This window comes from Crotalus tigris, unplaced genomic scaffold (genome assembly GCF_016545835.1).
Source record: "Crotalus tigris isolate CLP2741 ecotype Arizona unplaced genomic scaffold, ASM1654583v1 scf7180000024387.2241675, whole genome shotgun sequence".
Lineage (NCBI taxonomy): Eukaryota > Metazoa > Chordata > Lepidosauria > Squamata > Viperidae > Crotalus > Crotalus tigris.
This window is the reverse complement of record NW_024100557.1, coordinates 1,547,868-1,566,550: the sequence shown is the minus strand read 5'-3', so window position 1 is coordinate 1,566,550 and position 18,683 is coordinate 1,547,868. Positions and strand designations below refer to the sequence as shown.

Sequence of the window (18,683 nt, the reverse complement as noted above, 5' to 3'; positions counted from 1 at the left end):
CATGTGACCATGGGGATGCTGCAATGGTTGTAAGTGTGAAAAATGGTCATAAGTCACTTTTTTCAGTGCTGTTGTAACTTTGAACTATCACTAAATGAACTGTTGTAAGTTGAGAACTACCTGTAGTACAGTTGCAGATAAGGAGAAGCTATGATTATTTTTTAAAAAATAAATGTTTACATTTTACATAATGTTTATTAGACAAAACATCATTTGTAAAATAACGATGTGTAAGGTGTCAGAGACATCAAATTCAAAGTATCATTTTCTCTGATAAGTGGCAAATATGAAAATTATTTCATTTTAATTTTTAAAAATAATTTATGTTCAAATATTAAAATATAAGGAGAAATCTAAAGTTGTTTCCAAACTAATAATTTGCTAAATACGTATTTCTCATTGTTCACTACTTAATCTGCCAGAATTCAAGGCATAGTGTTTCACCTATGTTCCATTACCGAACAATTTTAACAGTTTTAAATTGTAAATGTTTTTCTGAAGTTTGCTGAAATTATAATGCTGATGCTGTTCATCAGCATCTACAGTACTAACAGCTTTTAATTATCCTTATTTATGGTACATTACAGTCGTGGAAGCAGTCTTAAGAATGGATACTTCCTTAAGTATTAAAATATTTAAATTGTTAATAAATTGTTAATTTAAATTTTGCAAATCACTGGCAGATAATTAGAAGAATGCTTTATGTTGTTCTGCACATTGCATTAAAAAGAAAGACTGAGGTATATTCAAGACAGACATCATGCTCTTTTGAAGAGTCCATGGAAAGTAACTGGGATATTTATGTCCACTTGTGCCCTGGCAACCTCACTCATATTCTTTGAATTCAAGATCAAAAGGTAGGCAGGCTTTGGTCCACAGCCAGGACTGATGACTATGCTCAGGATAATACCTGTATCAAAATAAATGCAAATTACATAAACAAAGAAGCACAAAAACTTTAGCACAGATATTAGGTTTGAAAATACAGTAACTCAGGACCATATTAATTTTTGCCTTATTCCCCCAGGGAATATTTAGTGGGTATAAATTAAGTTTATTTATTAAATCCTTTTCATATGTATAGAGCCAAATTTGGATAAAAGCTTTTTCTAAACTTTAATCAAAATGTCATAACGTTACCATCATCCTCTTCTATAGCTTCAGGGTGAGAAACAAAGATTGGTTCAGAGGGATATGCATCTGGTTCTTGCCATACCCATGTCTCTCTAGTTTTAACATTCATTTTGCAAAGCTGAAAAAAAATAAAGATTTTTATTTTTAAAAAATGCATTTTTCTAAAAAGGCTGGTAAAGCAGTCAAAGGCATCACTATTAGGATGTGCAAAACCTTCTGACTCGATGGAAATAATGTCAAAGAAACAGTGGCAGATAATATGGGTCTATGACAAGTTGACACAGCCAATTCACTGCAGTCAACTCGGCATGGCCAACTCCCCATAGCCAACTCGCTGCTGGACAATTCGCCATGGCCAACTCGCCGTAGGACAACTCGTTGCAAGACAACAGTTACACTAATATCAAAGAAATGATGAAAAAGAATCATTAAAGAAAGGATGCAAAAGGAAGGACAGAATTTTTATTTTATTTTTTATTTTTAAAATTTATAAGCCGCCCCACTCCCGAAGGACTCTGGGCGGCTAACAATAAAAAACACATAAAACATAACAAAACAATACAAAAACAATCATCCAGGGGTAAGGTATGAAATATGAATGGTAAAAATTAAAATAATTTTTAATTTATTTTAAATAATTAAATAGAACTGTTAAATTGTCCCGCAGTGAGTTGTCCCACGGCGAGGTGGCCATAGTGAGTTGTCCCACAGCGAGTTGGCTGTGGCAAGTTGTCCCATTCCTGGCAGATAATATTTATTGCATTGAGATATCCCAGGTGAATTGTCCGGCGGCAAGTTGTCTTGTGGCAAGTTGGCCATGGTGAGTTGGTTATGGCAAAATGGCCACGGCAAGATGGCCATCTACAGTGAGATGGCCATGGCAAGATGACCATGACAAGTTGGCTGAGGCAAGTTGTCCCATTCAATCAGTGCACATATGGGTAGTCCTCGACTTGCAACCACAATTGAACCCAAATTTTTGTTGCTAATCAAGACAGTTATTAAATGAATTTTAATACAACCTTTACAACCTTTCTTGCCACAGTTGTTAAGCTAGTGACATGTTTGTTAAGTGAATCTGGTTTTCCCATTGGCTTTGCTAGAGGGTCACAAAAGTTGATCACATGACTTTGGGACACTGCAACAATCATAAATATATATCAGTTGTCCAGTGTGCAAATTTTGATCAGGTGACCACAGGGATGCTGCAATAATCATGTGAAAAATGGTCATAAGTCACTTTTTCAGTGCCATTGTAACTTCAAATGATCACTAAATAAATGGTTGTAAATTGAGGACTACCTGTATATTGTTGTACTTTACATTTGTACTGATAATCCTGCTAAGGTTGGTTGATTAAGCTTTGGTCTGCTCTGCATTCTGTTGTGTCTTGTTGCTATAGTGCATTTAAATGAACTTCATTTAAAAATGTGAAGATTAAAATTTAATTCTTTTGGTTAAGAGATATTCCATCTTTAGTTCTGAATGGGACTGTACTATGCCCTATGGGGCTGGTGCTTCACTTAGGGATCTTCTGGATTCACAGTTTCTGCTTGAGGAGATGGCATCCGGGGCCATGTTGACCTTTGCACAGATTCATTAAATGCACCAGTTGTGCCCATATCTGGACTGAGAGGCTCTTAAGACAGTTGCTTGTGCTTTGTTTATATTATGTTTGGATTATTGCAATGCACTATACCTAGGGCTGCCCTTGAAGACCACCTGGAAGCTGCAGATGATGCCTTGATATGCCCATGTGATATTTTAGGCTCCAGTGTGCCCATGTAATTACTTCAGGCTCTTAGTATGCCCATTTTATTACTTCAGGTAATATAGGCTCTGCTGTTTACCAGCAGGCTTCCAAGTCCAATTCATGATATGCCATCTATAAAGTCCTTCATGGCATAGCACCTGTTTACTTGTGGACCACCTGTGATCCATAATTGCTACTCATCTTATACAGTCTAGCAGAATTGACAGGTTCTGGGTCCCATCAATGAAGTAATGCCACCTTTTCTGTTGTAGTGTCTGCCCACTGCAATAGCTTTCTTCCGTTATTCTTATGAACCCCAGCCTGACCATATTTAGACGAGCCTCTCAGACTGGCTCTTTTCCCAGGCCTTGGGCTAGAGAGAACAGCCAGTCCTTTGTGGGTTGTCTGATCTGAAATGATGGTCAACTTCTTCAGACAATATTTTTGTGTGTAAAACAAAGTATTATTTTATTTAAATTTTAAAATTTAAATTTTGTATATTGTATGTCACTCTGAGCCACAATGGACTTGGGCAGCTTATGAATTGAATAAAATAAGGTATTGGATGGAATCACAATATAATCAAGTCATAGAGAGATGTCACTTTGGTAGGATCACTTTATATTGAAAGTGAAAATTCAGCCTTACAAGAGGCTCATAATCTTTTGTAGAAATAGCATAACAAAATATATATTATTTTAGTGCCTAAAAAGAGTACATTTTGTATTTTGTTCAAATATAGCTCAGATTTGTCCCAGAACATAAAACAGCTAAGTTAGAATTGGCTACATTTTAAAAAGCTATTTGGTTTTGTCCAGCATGCTCAAAAATGAATCTTAATGTAAGTCTCAGAAGGCATAAAATCTTTTTTTATCAAAGTACAGTGAGGGAAAAAATTATTTGATCCCCTGATGATTTTGTATGTTTGCCCACTGACAAAGAAATGATCAGTCTATAATTGTAATGGTAGGTTTATTTTAAAAGTGAGAGAGAGAATAACAACAAAAAATCCAGAAAAATGCATTTCAAAAAAGTTATAAATTGATTTGCATTTTAATGAATGAAATAAGTATTTGATGCCCTATCAGCAAGATTTCTGGCTCCAACTTTTTTGAAATGCATTTTTCTGGATTTCTTTGTTATTCTGTCTCTCACTGTTAAAATAAACCTACCATTAAAATTATAGACAGATCATTTCTTTGTCAGTGGTCAAACGTACAAAATCAGCAGGAGATTAAATATTTTTTCCCCTCACTGTATGAAACATTTGCATCTGTTCATTTGGGCAAATACATTGTATTTCTTTTTTTTTTTAACAAAATTTTATTAAATTTATATAGGTGAGGAAAAATAGGAACAATACAGATATGGTAAAGGGAGGGGTAAAAGGAAAGGGGGAGGGGAAGGAAATAAGGAATTAGGGTAAAATAAGGATAGGTACAATCACTTATTTCAACAAACAAGCAACCGTCCGGATCATAATAATGAGTAAATATCATATTCAACCATTTTTAACAAAGCTCAAACTGTAACATATTAAAAACAGTTAGTAAACAAATACAGTACGTTGATTTATTAAGCAAACACTACTAATAAAATCTCAAAAAAAATTCCTAACAATCAAAAGTAACAAATGAAAATCAGTAAATCAGGAAAAGTAATCATATCATCAAAATGTTAGTTAGAATACGATTAAAAATCAGTCATCTATTCTAAAATATTGAATCCTTCAAGTTCTAACGTGTCTCTAACCACTGATAAAATTTTTCCCAAGTTCTAAAATAAATTGAATCATCCTTTTCTTTCATTTCTAAACTACATTGTATTTTCTTGATAGTTTGAGCACAGGAGCAAGCTGAGCTAGGATGAGCAATGCTGTGATCTGTTTGAATGGAAATCTATTAAGAGTAAAGCTTTATGAGAAACTTAACCCCTTTGCATTGTGGTAGCTGTGACTGCTGTTGGTATACTGTGACCTGGAAGAAAAGTTTGTTGTATAGTTGCTATTTATGGATTTCATACTTGGTGTGTTTTTTCCTATAATAAATATTGGCATCCAGAGTCAGCTTTTCCAACTATATATGACTCCCTTAGCACCTTAGGGAAAACGGAGCATTCCTTTTTTTTGTGTTAAATTAGAAATAGACTTAAAAGTAAATGCAGTAATAACCTGAATAGCAAAAAAAAAAAGAAAAGAAAAGAAAAGAAAATCAGTCTAAGATGATGCACCTAATTTTGCTATCTTGTATATTCCTATGAGCCACATAAAAGAATTTGGACTTGGACTTTTGTTTGCCTTTTTGCAAAAACAAATCTAGTCTATTAATATGTAATACTTACTCTGTCTGGAACAAAATGATTCAGTCCAAGACCATATGCATATGTATAAGGTTTCCCGGCATATTTTGCATAGTTTATTTGTGGAAATTCAAAAGCTATAAAGCAAAACAAACACTTTTAATTGATTTCTTGAATTTGCTAGGATTGTCTTTTTTGCTTTTTGCTGAGCTTAGTCTTACCTTGTCGTGGCCCTGAAAAAATAACTTCTGGATCCAGCCAAATGGTATCATCACTGTGCAGAATTGCTGTTGCTGTTGTATTAGGTAATGTAATTAGATTTTTTCCTGTATCAGCCTAGAACATCCCCCACAAAAAGAAAGTAAGAAGAAACATGCATTCTGTACCCCTATACTGTACCCCATTTTTCAACATTCCACCTATTTTTCCAAAAATATAAGTAAAAGACAGATCTCAAAATCTTTTTTTTTTTAAGTCTTGGTTTTAGAAGGGAAACTGAAATGCTAATTCAACAGTGTTCTCCCAAAACATCTCCCCCCCCCTATGTAAATGCCTCTTGTCCTTTGGGAAAATACAAAATATTGCACTTGAAAATAATATTGCAAAGAGCATCTGAACATTATCTCACCTCTAGCCAGCCCAATGTACATTGCATTCTTTACGAAGTCCTTGCTAGCGGATATCTGTACACGTTACATGTGCAGAATATTGGTTTTCATTTCAATAGATAATATTTAATTCTTACCGTCTCAATATTTAAGGGAAGGACATACCGTCGAACTTCAGGTTGAGGAGCTTTTTGTGCATTTTTCTTCACTTCTTCCCAGTTTTCTCGTAAATTGGCTAAGTATAAGTAATTGTAAACAAATTCATATCTATAGAGGAATAAAAGACATCAGCTTCTCAATGAACAGGTCGTGGGATCTAACCTAACAGTAACCTATTTGACTATGACAGAATAATAATTTCTGGGTCACTGAATTGCATGTGCCAAAAAATGATCACTGTATGTAAATTTATATTTTTCCAGTTAATGGCATCCAAATCAAGAACAGATATAAACAAAACAGAGAGTCAGTTTGATCTAGTAGTTAAGGCACCAGGCTAGAAAGTGAGAGACTGTGAGTTCAAGTCCTACCCTAGCCATGAAAGCCGGCTGGGTGAGTTTGGGTGACTCTCTCTCTCTCTCAGCCGAATCACCTCACAGGATTGTTCTTGTGGGGTGTTTCCCCCACAAGGGGAAAGTGTGCTGGATATGTTTGTCTCCTTGAGTTATTTGTAAAAATAAAGGTGGCATATAAGTAAATAAAACCAAAAAGTAACCACAAGAAAATAAAACAATTAGTACTAGCCAAACCAGAGACCTTTTCAATATCCTGAGGTATCTCATGAAAAGTCACATATATTTCTTAAATTCTTTGTCATCACAGCATTATTCTGTGTATGCTGACGCACAACCTACTTTGTTTCTTACCCTTAAAAAGATAAACTGACCTTTAGCAAATGTCACTTGTACTATTAAGAATAAATTTTAGCTTCTATTCAGACTTCCTTGCTATAGTTGACAAAGGCACAGTAGTCCTGTATTTGTGTGCTTCCTTTGTTTTTTCCTCTATTTTCAATGTGTGCCACTAAATTAATTACCTCTTGACTTTATTGTGTTATTGTTTACTCATTTGAACAGAATAATAAACTAATGTGATAATCCCTGAAAGCTATCTGTTTTGCTGCAAATACATGAAGAAAGGATAATTGAAAACAAATGAGTATATAGAATTCATTCAAAAACCAGTCTTCTGAACTAACATTCTTCAAATATATCCTCAGCCTTTGCTGGAAGATTATGGTACCTGGACTCCAGTAACATGGCTCTGAAGATTGCTTTAAATTATAGTTGTATGGTTTTCTGTATACATAAATTTTTAGTACCTACCCTTTCCATGTACATAAATCCACAACAAGAAATCCATTATCCTCATAAGTATTAATATGATGGAACAGATTAAAAGGTGAAGTTCTGTATTTGATGTTGAGGTACTCCCCTTTTTTCTTGTCAGCAACATGCATCCATACCTTTAAAATTAATATTATTAAACCTTGTTAAATAATAAAACTATATTCTTCTCATGTCATTGTTCATATGTGTATATGTACGTATGCATACATGTGTGTCTCTGTGTATATATATATATATATATATATATATATATATATATATATATCATATACATACACACATGTGTGTATATACACATACATACAGAGTACACTGTGTGTGTATATACATATACATACACATACACACACACATATATATACATACATACATACAGTGGGGCAAAAAAGTATTTAGTCAGCCACCAATTGTGCAAGTTCTCCCACTTAAAAAGATGAGAGAGGCCTGTTATTGTCATCATAGGTAGGGTGCAGAGAAACAGCCCCAAAGCATGATGTTGCCACCCCCATGCTTCACAGTAGATATGATGTTCTTTGGATGCAACTCAGCATTCTCTCTCCTCCAAACACGACGAGTTGTGTTTCTACCAAACAGTTCTACTTTGGTTTCATCTGACCATAGGACATTCTCCTAATCCTCTTCTGGATCATCCAAATGCTCTCTAGCAAACTTCAGATGGGCCCGGACGTGTACTGGCTTAAGCAGGGGGACACATCTGGCACTGCGGGACCTGAGTCCCTGGCAGCGTAGTGTGTTACTGATGGTTGCCTTTGTTACGTTGGTCCCAGCTCTCTGCAGGTCATTCACTAGGTTTCCCCGTGTGGTTTTGGGATTTTGCTCACCGTTCTTGTGAGCCGAGGTGGCGCAGCAGTTAGAGTGCAGTACTGCAGGCCACTTTAGCTGACTGTGTTCAGCAGGTCAGCGGTTCAAATCTCACCGGCTCAAGGTTGACTCAGCCTTCCATCCTTCCGGGGTAGGTAAAATGAGGACCCAGATGGTTGGGGGCAATGTAAATATATATATATATATATATATATATATATATATATATATATATATATACACATTGCTTACTGGTGTTCACCGCTTAGAGAGTGCTTGCACTTAAAGCAGTATATAAGTCTCATAAATAAATCATGTTGACCCCACGGGGTGAGATCTTGCGTGGAGCCCCATATCGAGGGAGATTATCAGTGGTCTTGTATGTCTTCCATTTTCTAATTATTGCTCCCACAGTTGATTTCTTCACACCAAGCTGCTTGCCTATGCAGATTCAGTCTTCCCAGCCTGGTGCAGATCTACAATTTTGTTTCTGGTGTCCTTCGACAGCTCTTTGGTCTTCACCATAATGGAGTTTGGAGTGTGACTGTTTGAGGTTGTGGACAGGTATCTTTTATACTGATAACAAATTCAAACAGGTACCATTAATACAGGTAATGAGTGGAGGACAGAGGAGCCTCTTAAAGAAGAGGTTACAGGTCTGTGAGAGCCAGAAATCTTGCTTGTTTGTAGGTGACCAAATACTTATTTTCCACCATAATTTGCAAATAAATTCTTTCCAAATCAGACAATGTGATTGTCTGGATTTGTTTTCTCATTTTGTCTCTCATAGTTGAGGTCTACCTATGATGACAATTACAGGCCTCTCTCATCTTTTTAAGTGGGAGAACTTTCACAATTGGTGGCTGACTAAATACTTTTTTGCCCCACTGTACATACATACACATAGAGAAGACAGACAGACAGACACCATGGCAAAGGGACTAATTAATTCAAAAATACTTACCCCCATCTTTTCATTTGACTCAAAACAGTCCATGTAGTTGGTTCCCCAAAGACTCCAGGAAGAAAGAAACTTGAACAAATTAATTTTCACTGGAGTTTCTACAAACACGATGTAATTTGGAGTTAGTCCAAAACTGTTAGGAAAGACGATGATTGTATATGAGATGGCATAGCATTTTGCATACGTACATGAGATTCAAAATTTAGCTATACATTTTTCAATGTATATGCCAATAGTTTCTTCTTTGCTATTTGTTAGGCTAAATGTATCAATGTCAAATTTGAGTTCAATAAACACTGATACATATGACAAGAATGCTTGGTTAGAAATAGCTGTCTTTAAATCTGGATTTTTTTCATAAAGTCTGCATGGGTAGTGTGTCTGTGTAGCTGAGTGATGTCCTGCCAGTGCTGGAGGGATCTTATCTCAAAGGAGCAGGTTCATAGCTGGGGGAGGAGGGGCAGAACCTAGATTCATCGTTGTCACTAGAAGTCCAGGTAGCTTCAGTGATGGAGACTGCCTTTCATCAGTTTCAGCTGATTTAAAAACTGAAACTTACTTGGAAAATTGTACATGGGGCTGGTTTGAAAATGATCTGCAAACTTCCATTGGTTCAGACTAGTGCAACTAGACAGATCAATAGGACTGGCCAATTCAATTATTTTAGGCCAGTACTTTACCATATACAATGACTGCTGGTTCATTTCTGGGTCAAATTCAAAGTGTTGGCTTTGAACTTTGAAGCCTTAAACCAGTGGCCTCCAACCTTTTGGGCACCAGGGACTGGTTTTGTGGAGAGAGGTTTTTTTGTGGACTGGAAGGGGTGTGGTTTCTTGTGCTGCCTGCATCCCGTGGATGAGGCTTTGCTTGTTTGCATGGCCCGGTTTCTGACATGCCGCGGACCGGTTTCAGTCCACAGACCGGGGGGGGGGAGGTTGGGGACCCCTGCCTTAAACAACTTAGGATCAGGTTACCTGAAGGAGCATCTTCTCCCTCATGCGCTTTCCTGGATTTTAAGCTCATCTCATGAAGTCCTCCTCCATGCTGCCCTCATGTCGGTGCCAGGTAAAGACCTTTCTATTTTCCCAGGGTATTTCCCAGGGTTTTGACTTTATTTTGTATTTTAAAATTGTATTTTAATGCATATTGTTTTATTTTGTCTTGCTCCTACCCGTTTGTGTAGAGTATTTTATTTGTATTTGATTTGATTATATGTTTTAACTTAAAATTGTATTTTTTAGGGTGTTGGTTGTAAATACCCATAGACAACTTTGTCTATTAAGTGGTTTTAAAATTTAAATAAATACAATGATAAATAAAAGAAATAAATATTTTATAAAGCTACGCCAAAGGTATTTAAATAAATCTTTTTGAGGAGATGCCTTTTACCTGTGCACATAAGACGGCTTGAATCTTTCACTACAGGGAAACTGAACCACCAGTTCGCATTTTGTCATTGGATCTTTCTTATCTGAGAGAGAAAAAGGAGGTGGCAATATAAGGATCAATTCATTTACCAATGTTTAGTTGTATAGACTAATTAATGAAAAATCATACAAAAAAAGAGAAAAGAAAACAGATGATTCTAGTGAATAAACAAGCATTCAGAATTCAGATACAAGTCTTGGTTCTTTGAACATTTAAGAACAGGCTCACTGATATTTTTTTCCAGAAGTAGAAGTCTTCTATAGTTTTAGCTATAAAAATCTACATCACATTGGTTTCATCTGCATTGGAAGGGAGAAACATTCTGATTTTAGCAGCTGCTATTTGAACAGACCTGCTTGGAGGGGAGGTATCCTTACGATATTATAGGCAAAACACAAATTCTTTCCGAAGCAGTTGCCAATATTATAAACTGTTCCATCATTTTCAATGTGGGGGTGTGCTGTGACCCCATTGACTGAAATATATTTGCTGATATCCACCTGAAAAACAATAGAAAGGTAAGGGAAATCTGTATGTTTGTCACCAACAAAATGCATTCATTATAAGCACATTACGTTGTGTTGAAGGATGTATTTTATGATTTTAAATAAAATAGACATACTAATTTGCTTATCTTTCAAAATCAGTATTTTGTGATTTTTAAATAAAGCACATACAGTAGATCGATTAATTTGGTGGGAGTAGAAAACAGATATCCTAGAAGGCAGCTTAACTTTTTTTGTTCTTGTTACAAATCTGAGCTCTTGTTGAGCTCAGAAATATCTGTAAATACTTTATGGAATAGCAGTGGAAATGAGTTTCTGAACAACTACAGGTGCAGCTTCATGAATTTAGAGAAGACTATAATTCTCTAGCTCAGAACTATTTTCTTTCAGAATGTAAACAAATAAGATTCACAGAACATACAATGTATTATAATAGGATTGGAAGGGACTTTAGAGATCTTCTAGTCCAACCCCCTTGCCCATGGCAGGAGATACTATACTATTCCAGACTTTCTTTGGGTTTGATGGGATAGATACACATGATAATTGGAATAACAATTATAAACCTGATTAACCAGTTGAATAATTTTGATTATTACAGGGAGGAAATTTCATTCATCTGCATCCAGCAGATAGCATTCAGTTAAAATAGATATATATCCCTCTCACGTCCTGACTACAAATGGGACCTACAATTCCATTGCCGAACTATGGTCACCAAGGGAAAAAAAACACATAACTGCTCTGGAATTACGACAGCACTTCTGCTTCCATTGTTAAGCAAATCACATTGATTGTTAAGCTACAAAATCTTATGTGGGTTTAGTTCTAATTCTAAATAGTCATTGATCTTATTTTTATTTTTAATAGTGCTTTCTGGTAATTTCTTGTAGTAAATGAGAATTGAAAGATTTTAATCAGCAGACAAAATATATAGCTCTGTAGAAGACTGTATTTCAATAAAATGCTCTATAAATACTTCTTCAATTAATGTCCCCATTTTAGATATTCTGTAAGCGATATATTACGTGTGCTATCAATACTCATTTCAAGTTTTCACTTGTGCTGTCTTTAATCTATTAAAAAGACCTTTTTAATCGTTTCCAGATTTTCTGTGTTGATTTTTGTTAGGAAGTTTGTCTCAGTACAGGCATAAAAATCTTCTCCCACAGGATACACATTCACCAAGGCATTGTCAGTGATCTCCACACCTTGGAAGTATGAAAAAAATCTGCCAGACACAACCACAAAGAAAGTAGATTATTTCTAGATTGCTGCATAATACAAAAATATGTTTTAAACTTTCCATAATTATACCTTTACTTTTTTCACCTGGAAAATATATTTTTGCATGGATCTGGGTATGCATATGTTCCAAATTCTGTGATTACTATTCTCTTTTCAGTCATTGCTCTTACATAGGCATCAGTCCGAATAAACCTATGAAGAAATAAGGCAAGATTATGTATTATGCTCCATTCTACTTACATCTTAACGGCTCATTTCTCATTTCTATTAATATGTTCCAGAGCCATGTTTGGGATGAAAAAAAATCCCAGGTTCATAAATGAGACTCCATCCAACATCTAATAATATGTGGATGACACATAATTCTTTTATTCCCTCCCAATAACCTTGGAGAAAGTGTTACACTGTTCTAGGAAGGACCTATGGAATTGATGAAGGCAAACAAATAGAGACTTAATCTAGATGAAAATACTGGATTCATTCAGGAGACAATAACTGCCCTACTTTCTTTGGACTGAATATGGGAATACTTGCAATAGAGAAGTCCCACTGGCTTCTGCATGAGCCATGTTTTCCTCTTGCAGGTATTCATATTGAAAGAGCAAATGCTGCAAGGAACCAAACATGCAGAGTTCTGCAAGAAAATACTGGTTTAAATATTATCTGAACATAGATACTCTGAAAGGAAACATTGATTTGGATAAAGATATACAAACAGATTGAATGAGCAGGAATTGTTTTTGAACAATCAAATATATCACTTGATGGTCTCCTCCCTACCTCTCCCCCCCAGTTAATATATTGGGAACAGATATCATTGGTCATCAAGAATTTCCCAGCTGAGTCTTTATCTGGACAAAATAGTAATGTTACGGTCACAACCAAACTAAATTTCCATAATGCTGTTTCAAAAGATCGCTCAGAGGCTTTAACTAATGCAGATTTTGTATCGGAAGCTGAAAAATTGAGCTGAAAAATTGAGATGGGAAAAGTATAAAGGTTAAAGTTTTATTCTTAAAAGCAACTTTAAAAGATAGAGAAAAATTAGGGGGAGTTGAATTTCCACTGGCCTCCCCCCTAGATATAGATCTGGTAGCATAGAAGTATTAAATAGTAGAGTATGCAATGCTAATTCAGTACCAGTACCAATTTAGAGTTTATGTCATAATCTGTAATCCCTTGGAAGCTTGAGATCTTATTGAAAAGAATACTACTATTATTTATTTGTGTTTATTCCTACTCTTGTTCCCCCAATAGAATTTATCAGGGTGGGAGAAATAAAGTCTATACAGAGGTAGTCCTTGACTTACAACTCCAATCGAGCCGAAAATTTATGTTGCTAAACGAGACATTTGTTAAGTGAGTTTTCCCCATTTTACAACCTTTCTTGCCACAGTTGTTAAGTGAATCACTGCAGTTGTTAATTTAGTAACACGGTTGTTAAATGAATCTGGCTTCCCCATTGACTTTGCTTGTCAGAAGGTTGCAAAAGGTGATCTCATGATCCCCGGGACTTTGAATTGTCATAAATACATGCCAGTTGCCAAGCATCTGGACTGCAGGATGGAGAAAGCAGGCAGGAAGCATAACTTACCTCCTGTAATAAGTAACATGGCCTTCCTTGAAGTCAAACTTGTGAAGAAGTGCTTGGCCATCAAACAAATGATAAAACGGTTCTGATCCAACTTCAAATAAACCAGGCCCACATCTGAGCAGACTGCCTTTCAGCCAAACTGGAATCTTACCTGTTGAAAACAGAGCAAAAAATGTTGACTGAAAAAGTGGAAAAGTGAAGGTTCTCTTGAGTTTTCACTCTCTGAACTAAATGTACCTATTATATATATTGCTACAGGCTTGAGGCTCCTGAGTTGTGTTGGCTTCAGTTTTCATTCTTAGTCAAATAGTTAAGCTGTACAGCACTGAATTTCCAGCATCTCTCAGTATCGGTCATGGTAGTTGGAAATGCAGGATTGACCACCTCTGGGATTGCAAGGCTGGCTATTGGCCTGGCCATCTGCCTGCCACAGGCCTCCATTCTACATCTTTTTGAAACATATTTTAGACCAGAGGTCCCCAATCCCTGGTCTGTGGACTGGCACCAGGTTGCGGCATGCCATAAACCAGATTGTGCAAACAAGCGAAGCCCCATCTGCAGGATGCAGGCAGCACATGAAACCACCCCCCCTCGGGTCCACAGAAAAACCTCTCTCCGTAGAACTGGTCCCTAGTGCCCAAAGATTGAGGGCCACTGTTTTAGACAGTGGATGGCTGTTTATAGTAAGAATAGAAGGTTACAGCAGGTTTGAGATGGGTATAAACTATTCTTAAAGCACAGTTAGGTGTTTTCTTGGAACTGGGTATTAGCTGGCTTGTGGGAGATTGTTACATTGCTTTGGGTATTACTGGCATTCAGACAGGATCACTGTGCTATGCTCTGCATGGAGCTGCTTTTATAGTATCACAGAATGAGAAGGGACAAATTAGGCCACAAATCCTACCTAATACATGAGATTTAATTTAAGTACTGCCAACAGATTGCTGCTCAGCCCCTAGTTGCATACAACCAGTGAAGAGAAGACCAGACCAAGAAAACGTTTGGGCAATCTCACACAGATTATACAGGTAGTTTTCGATTTACAACTGTTTGAAGTTAGAACAGCCCTGAAAAAAGTGAGTTATGACTGTTTTTCACAATTATGCCTGTTGCAGCATCCCTACAATCATGTCATCAAAATTCAAGCACTTGGATTTATGACAGTTGCATTGTCTCCGGGGGTCTTGTGATCCCCTGGGGGTCATTTGTAATCTTCCCACCTGGTTTCCAACAAGCAAAGTCAATGGGGGAAGTCAGATTTGCTTAACAACTGCATGATTTGCTTAATAACTGCATGACTCGCTTAACAACTGTGGCAAAAAGATTGTAAATGGGGAACAACTCACTTAATAACTATCTTGCTTAGCAACAGAAATTTGGGGCTCAGTTGTGGTCATAAGTCAAGGACTACCTGTATAACTGCCAAACCATTCCTTTACCTCTAAACTTTCCCTTAAGATGTAAAAATCACTTGGGAATGAGCAGCTCATATTCTAAAATGCTTGTGTGCTTTTTCAACATTAGCAAGATTAGCAACTATAGTCCTATTCTCAAAGGACCTGTGAGAACAGCTGGGATGTCTGAAACAAATAAAACTCTCTTTGGCATACATCTTTATACCATACTGTCACACTGCAAGTGTTTAGAAAAGCCCTCGATCTTAATATTCACTTATGGGGATGTGGATACCAAAATGCATACGTTTTGGTCTTGGATGACATAGGAAACCTGATGCCATCTGCAATTCAAAGCTTTCTAACATTAGTCCTTTTTTGTTGGTACCTATTGCTTGTTAGTTTAATTATGACTGTAGCCAAGGATTTCAGTTTGAATTGCTGCAGAATCTATTGTTAGAACAAAGTATAAACCAAGTTCATTTGTGGAAATAGAGTCAGAAATTTAATCTTACATCTACTGTAATTAAACAAATTAGTTTTGCAAATAAAATGTAGTCTATCCACTTTCATTCCCTCAAATGATCCCCAGTTTAGCAGGGTTGCATTAACACATAACATAGCATGAAACCATTGTTTTCACACCAGTCCTTATGTCCTGTAATATTCTATTCAGATATCAGCAAAAGAAGAAAAAAGCATATTATAGTTTAGTGTTGTGTGCTCAACCTCATGTCATCCTGAAATTCTGGACTTCAGATCCCATCAGCCCCAACCAGCATGGCTAGTTACCAGGTACTGTAGCAATGGCAATTCTAAACACCTAGAAAATACAAACCTATCTACTTTTAATTATGTGAATTGGGCTTGGTTTTCTACAATAAATTCTATCTATTCATTTTAGTTATCCACATCTTGAAATGGTTTCATTTTCATGAAAGCAAAAAAAAGCTGCAAAAGCTGTAGAAAGGTGAAGATCCACCAGGGTGAGCTCAATGTATGGGGACTACATCGGCACATTCATACAGTTTTCTTGACGATTGTTCAAAAATGATTTCCCATTTCTTTTTCCCAGGCTAGGCTGTAACACTGCACTCCTATCTATGTACTAACCGAGACTGACTGTCCTTCACTTTCAAGGCACAAACCTGTAACATGAGCAGTTATTGGTGAAGACAGTTCTTCTACAGTCTCAAAGAGCTTCTTGTATCCACCAGCTGGATGCTCAAATCTGCAAAGTGTTAAGAAAGCCAAAGGTGATTGATTTAGCATTTTCTTTAATAGTATTCCCAATTATTGGATGAAAGAAGAGATTTGGAAAGTCTTTTGTTTTAGCATAGTTGCTGTGTCTCTAATTATTTGTTGTGAAACCAAGGGATATTTTCATCAGCAGATTAAAATAGTCTAACAATATAAAATTCCTTCAGCAGATGAAACTATACACTTATATGTGTCAATTATTTCTCTATTCCTGCAATATTGCATACACCTGAACCCATCAGTAGCATTAATTTCTGTAGTCAAATCCTAAGCCTTTTGCTACCTCCTGGAAAACCAGGTTTTCAGCTATGCTTGCCTAGTGAAGGTCTGGATATATATATAATTTTGAATAGCAACAGCTCTCCATAAGTCAGACAACCAGAAAGATTAATAAATGAAACGTGATATGTGGCTCTGCTCTTCAAAAGAAAAAAAAATCTGTTACATCTAAGAGCAACCGAAGTATGATTTTATTATTAAATGGATGTTTAATTCAACAGACTTTTATACAATAGATTCAACTTCAATAGTTAAAACAGAAATAACTGCTTCTGAATATTCACTTTCTCACCATCAATAGGATTTTTATTTGTTTTCTTCCATAAAGTCCCTCAGATTCTTAGCACAATGCTTGACAACACATAGGTTGTCGCCTCCTGCTTCTAGAAATAGGCTATCTAGCATCAGGACTACACTTGTTTGGTCAACATTAAATCTCTATTCATAGAACATCCTAGTGGATACTTACTGACTGGACATTTTCTCCTCAGGAAAGGATAGAGATTTTCCTGAGCCAAAGACGGAGCACCGAAGTAAGAGATTTGTGCTGGATATTTATATGAACATTGTCTTACTGATGGAAGCAATTACCTAAGGAAACTTATGAGCCAATCAGGTTGGCCCCAAGAAACAGAAGCATCTTTCAGGGCTCAAATCCTGCTGGAGATTTTGTCCTGCTGTGGCTTGAATATTTTCCAGGGATCTAAATCCCCATAGCAGAAATGGATTAGGAAGAAACAACAAGAGGAAACAAAGAAAGCTATAGTCACACAGTCTGTAACATGCTCTTCTTGGCACCAGCACTTTGCCCTATTTCCAAACTTCTAGCTTAGAGACAATGGCATACTGCTAACTCCAATTTTAAGGAAAAAAATAGTCTCCCAGTGCACCACAGATGCATTGGTTACCCTCTTCTATTCAACGGGAGGACTCAGATAAACACAATAAATGAAAGATTATAGCAGCTAATATAGAATTACTTTGAGTCAGGTAGCCTATAAACGTTTGAACATTACATTTAAAAAGAACAACTCTCCACTCATCATCATATATTAAGGTCACAGTACACAGTTATGATCTGCCAACATTCCTTTTGTTGTTCCCTGAACAACTTGTTTGCATATTAAAAAATGGACAAAGGATAAAGGAAGAATGGGTTATGGTTAAATAAGATAACTACCTCATTCTCCATTTAAGATCCTCATGTATTCTCCAAATGCACAAAGTTCTGGTCATTTGTGCATGTGGCAAAGCCTAATAATGCTTTCATATTGATGGAAGTTTCACCCTCCTAATGTGGAGCTATACAGGTAATCCTCAACTTACAATAATTCATTTAGTGACCATTTGAAGTTACAATGGCACTGAAAAAAGGGACTTATGACTGGTTTTCATACCTATGACCGTTGCAGCATCCCCATGGACATGTGATCAAAGTTTGGATGCTTGGAAACTGGCATATATTTATGACAGCTTATTGTCCTGATGTCATATGATCACCTTCCTAGTCAGCTTACAACAAGCAATAGGGGAATCCAGATTTGCTTTATGACCAAATGATTCACTTATCAACTGTGGCAAGAAAGGTTATAAAGTGGGGCAGAACTCACTTACCTTCTTGCTTAGCAATGGGAATTTTGGGCTCAATTGTGGTTGTAAGTCAAGGACTATCTATATTGGTTTTAGTAGTATGGTAATTTTTGCGATTTTCATAACCTTTAACATTTCTTGTTTTCTTTTCTCAACTATGAAGCTTTTGCCTACTGATTTTAGGATATATAAATATGTAGTTTTTCTTTGGAATTGCACAGAAGCCTTCACTGATCTATTCAGGGATAAACCTGGTCAGTTTGTCTAATATAATTGAAGTTTCTACTATGGATGTATGGACTTTGTACATATTGTAACTTTATTTTTCAGCCTAATTTATGGGTGCCGGATATGTACACTGCTTATTTGTCAGCATTTATCACAGCATACAAGCTCAATAAAGAAAGAAAGAGTTTACTGATTCAAGGATAACTATATACAACTATATTCAACTAT

At 36.3% G+C, this 18,683-nt stretch overlaps 1 protein-coding gene across 1 annotated transcript; it reads right to left on the bottom strand.

Moving 5' to 3' along the window:
- Positions 1 to 175: 175 nt before the first annotated feature.
- RPE65 (retinoid isomerohydrolase RPE65) lies at positions 176 to 17,179 on the bottom strand. Its single transcript, XM_039329117.1, has 14 exons — positions 17,107 to 17,179; positions 16,247 to 16,329; positions 13,705 to 13,855; positions 12,195 to 12,302; positions 11,952 to 12,093; positions 10,709 to 10,856; positions 10,318 to 10,399; positions 8,929 to 9,061; positions 7,119 to 7,258; positions 5,931 to 6,060; positions 5,407 to 5,521; positions 5,228 to 5,322; positions 1,141 to 1,252; positions 176 to 910 (listed from the first exon to the last, which is right to left on the bottom strand). Exons 1-14 carry the CDS (start codon positions 17,115 to 17,117, stop codon positions 759 to 761), a joined length of 1,602 nt encoding a protein of 533 aa, XP_039185051.1. The 5' UTR covers positions 17,118 to 17,179; the 3' UTR covers positions 176 to 758.
- Positions 17,180 to 18,683: the final 1,504 nt, after the last annotated feature.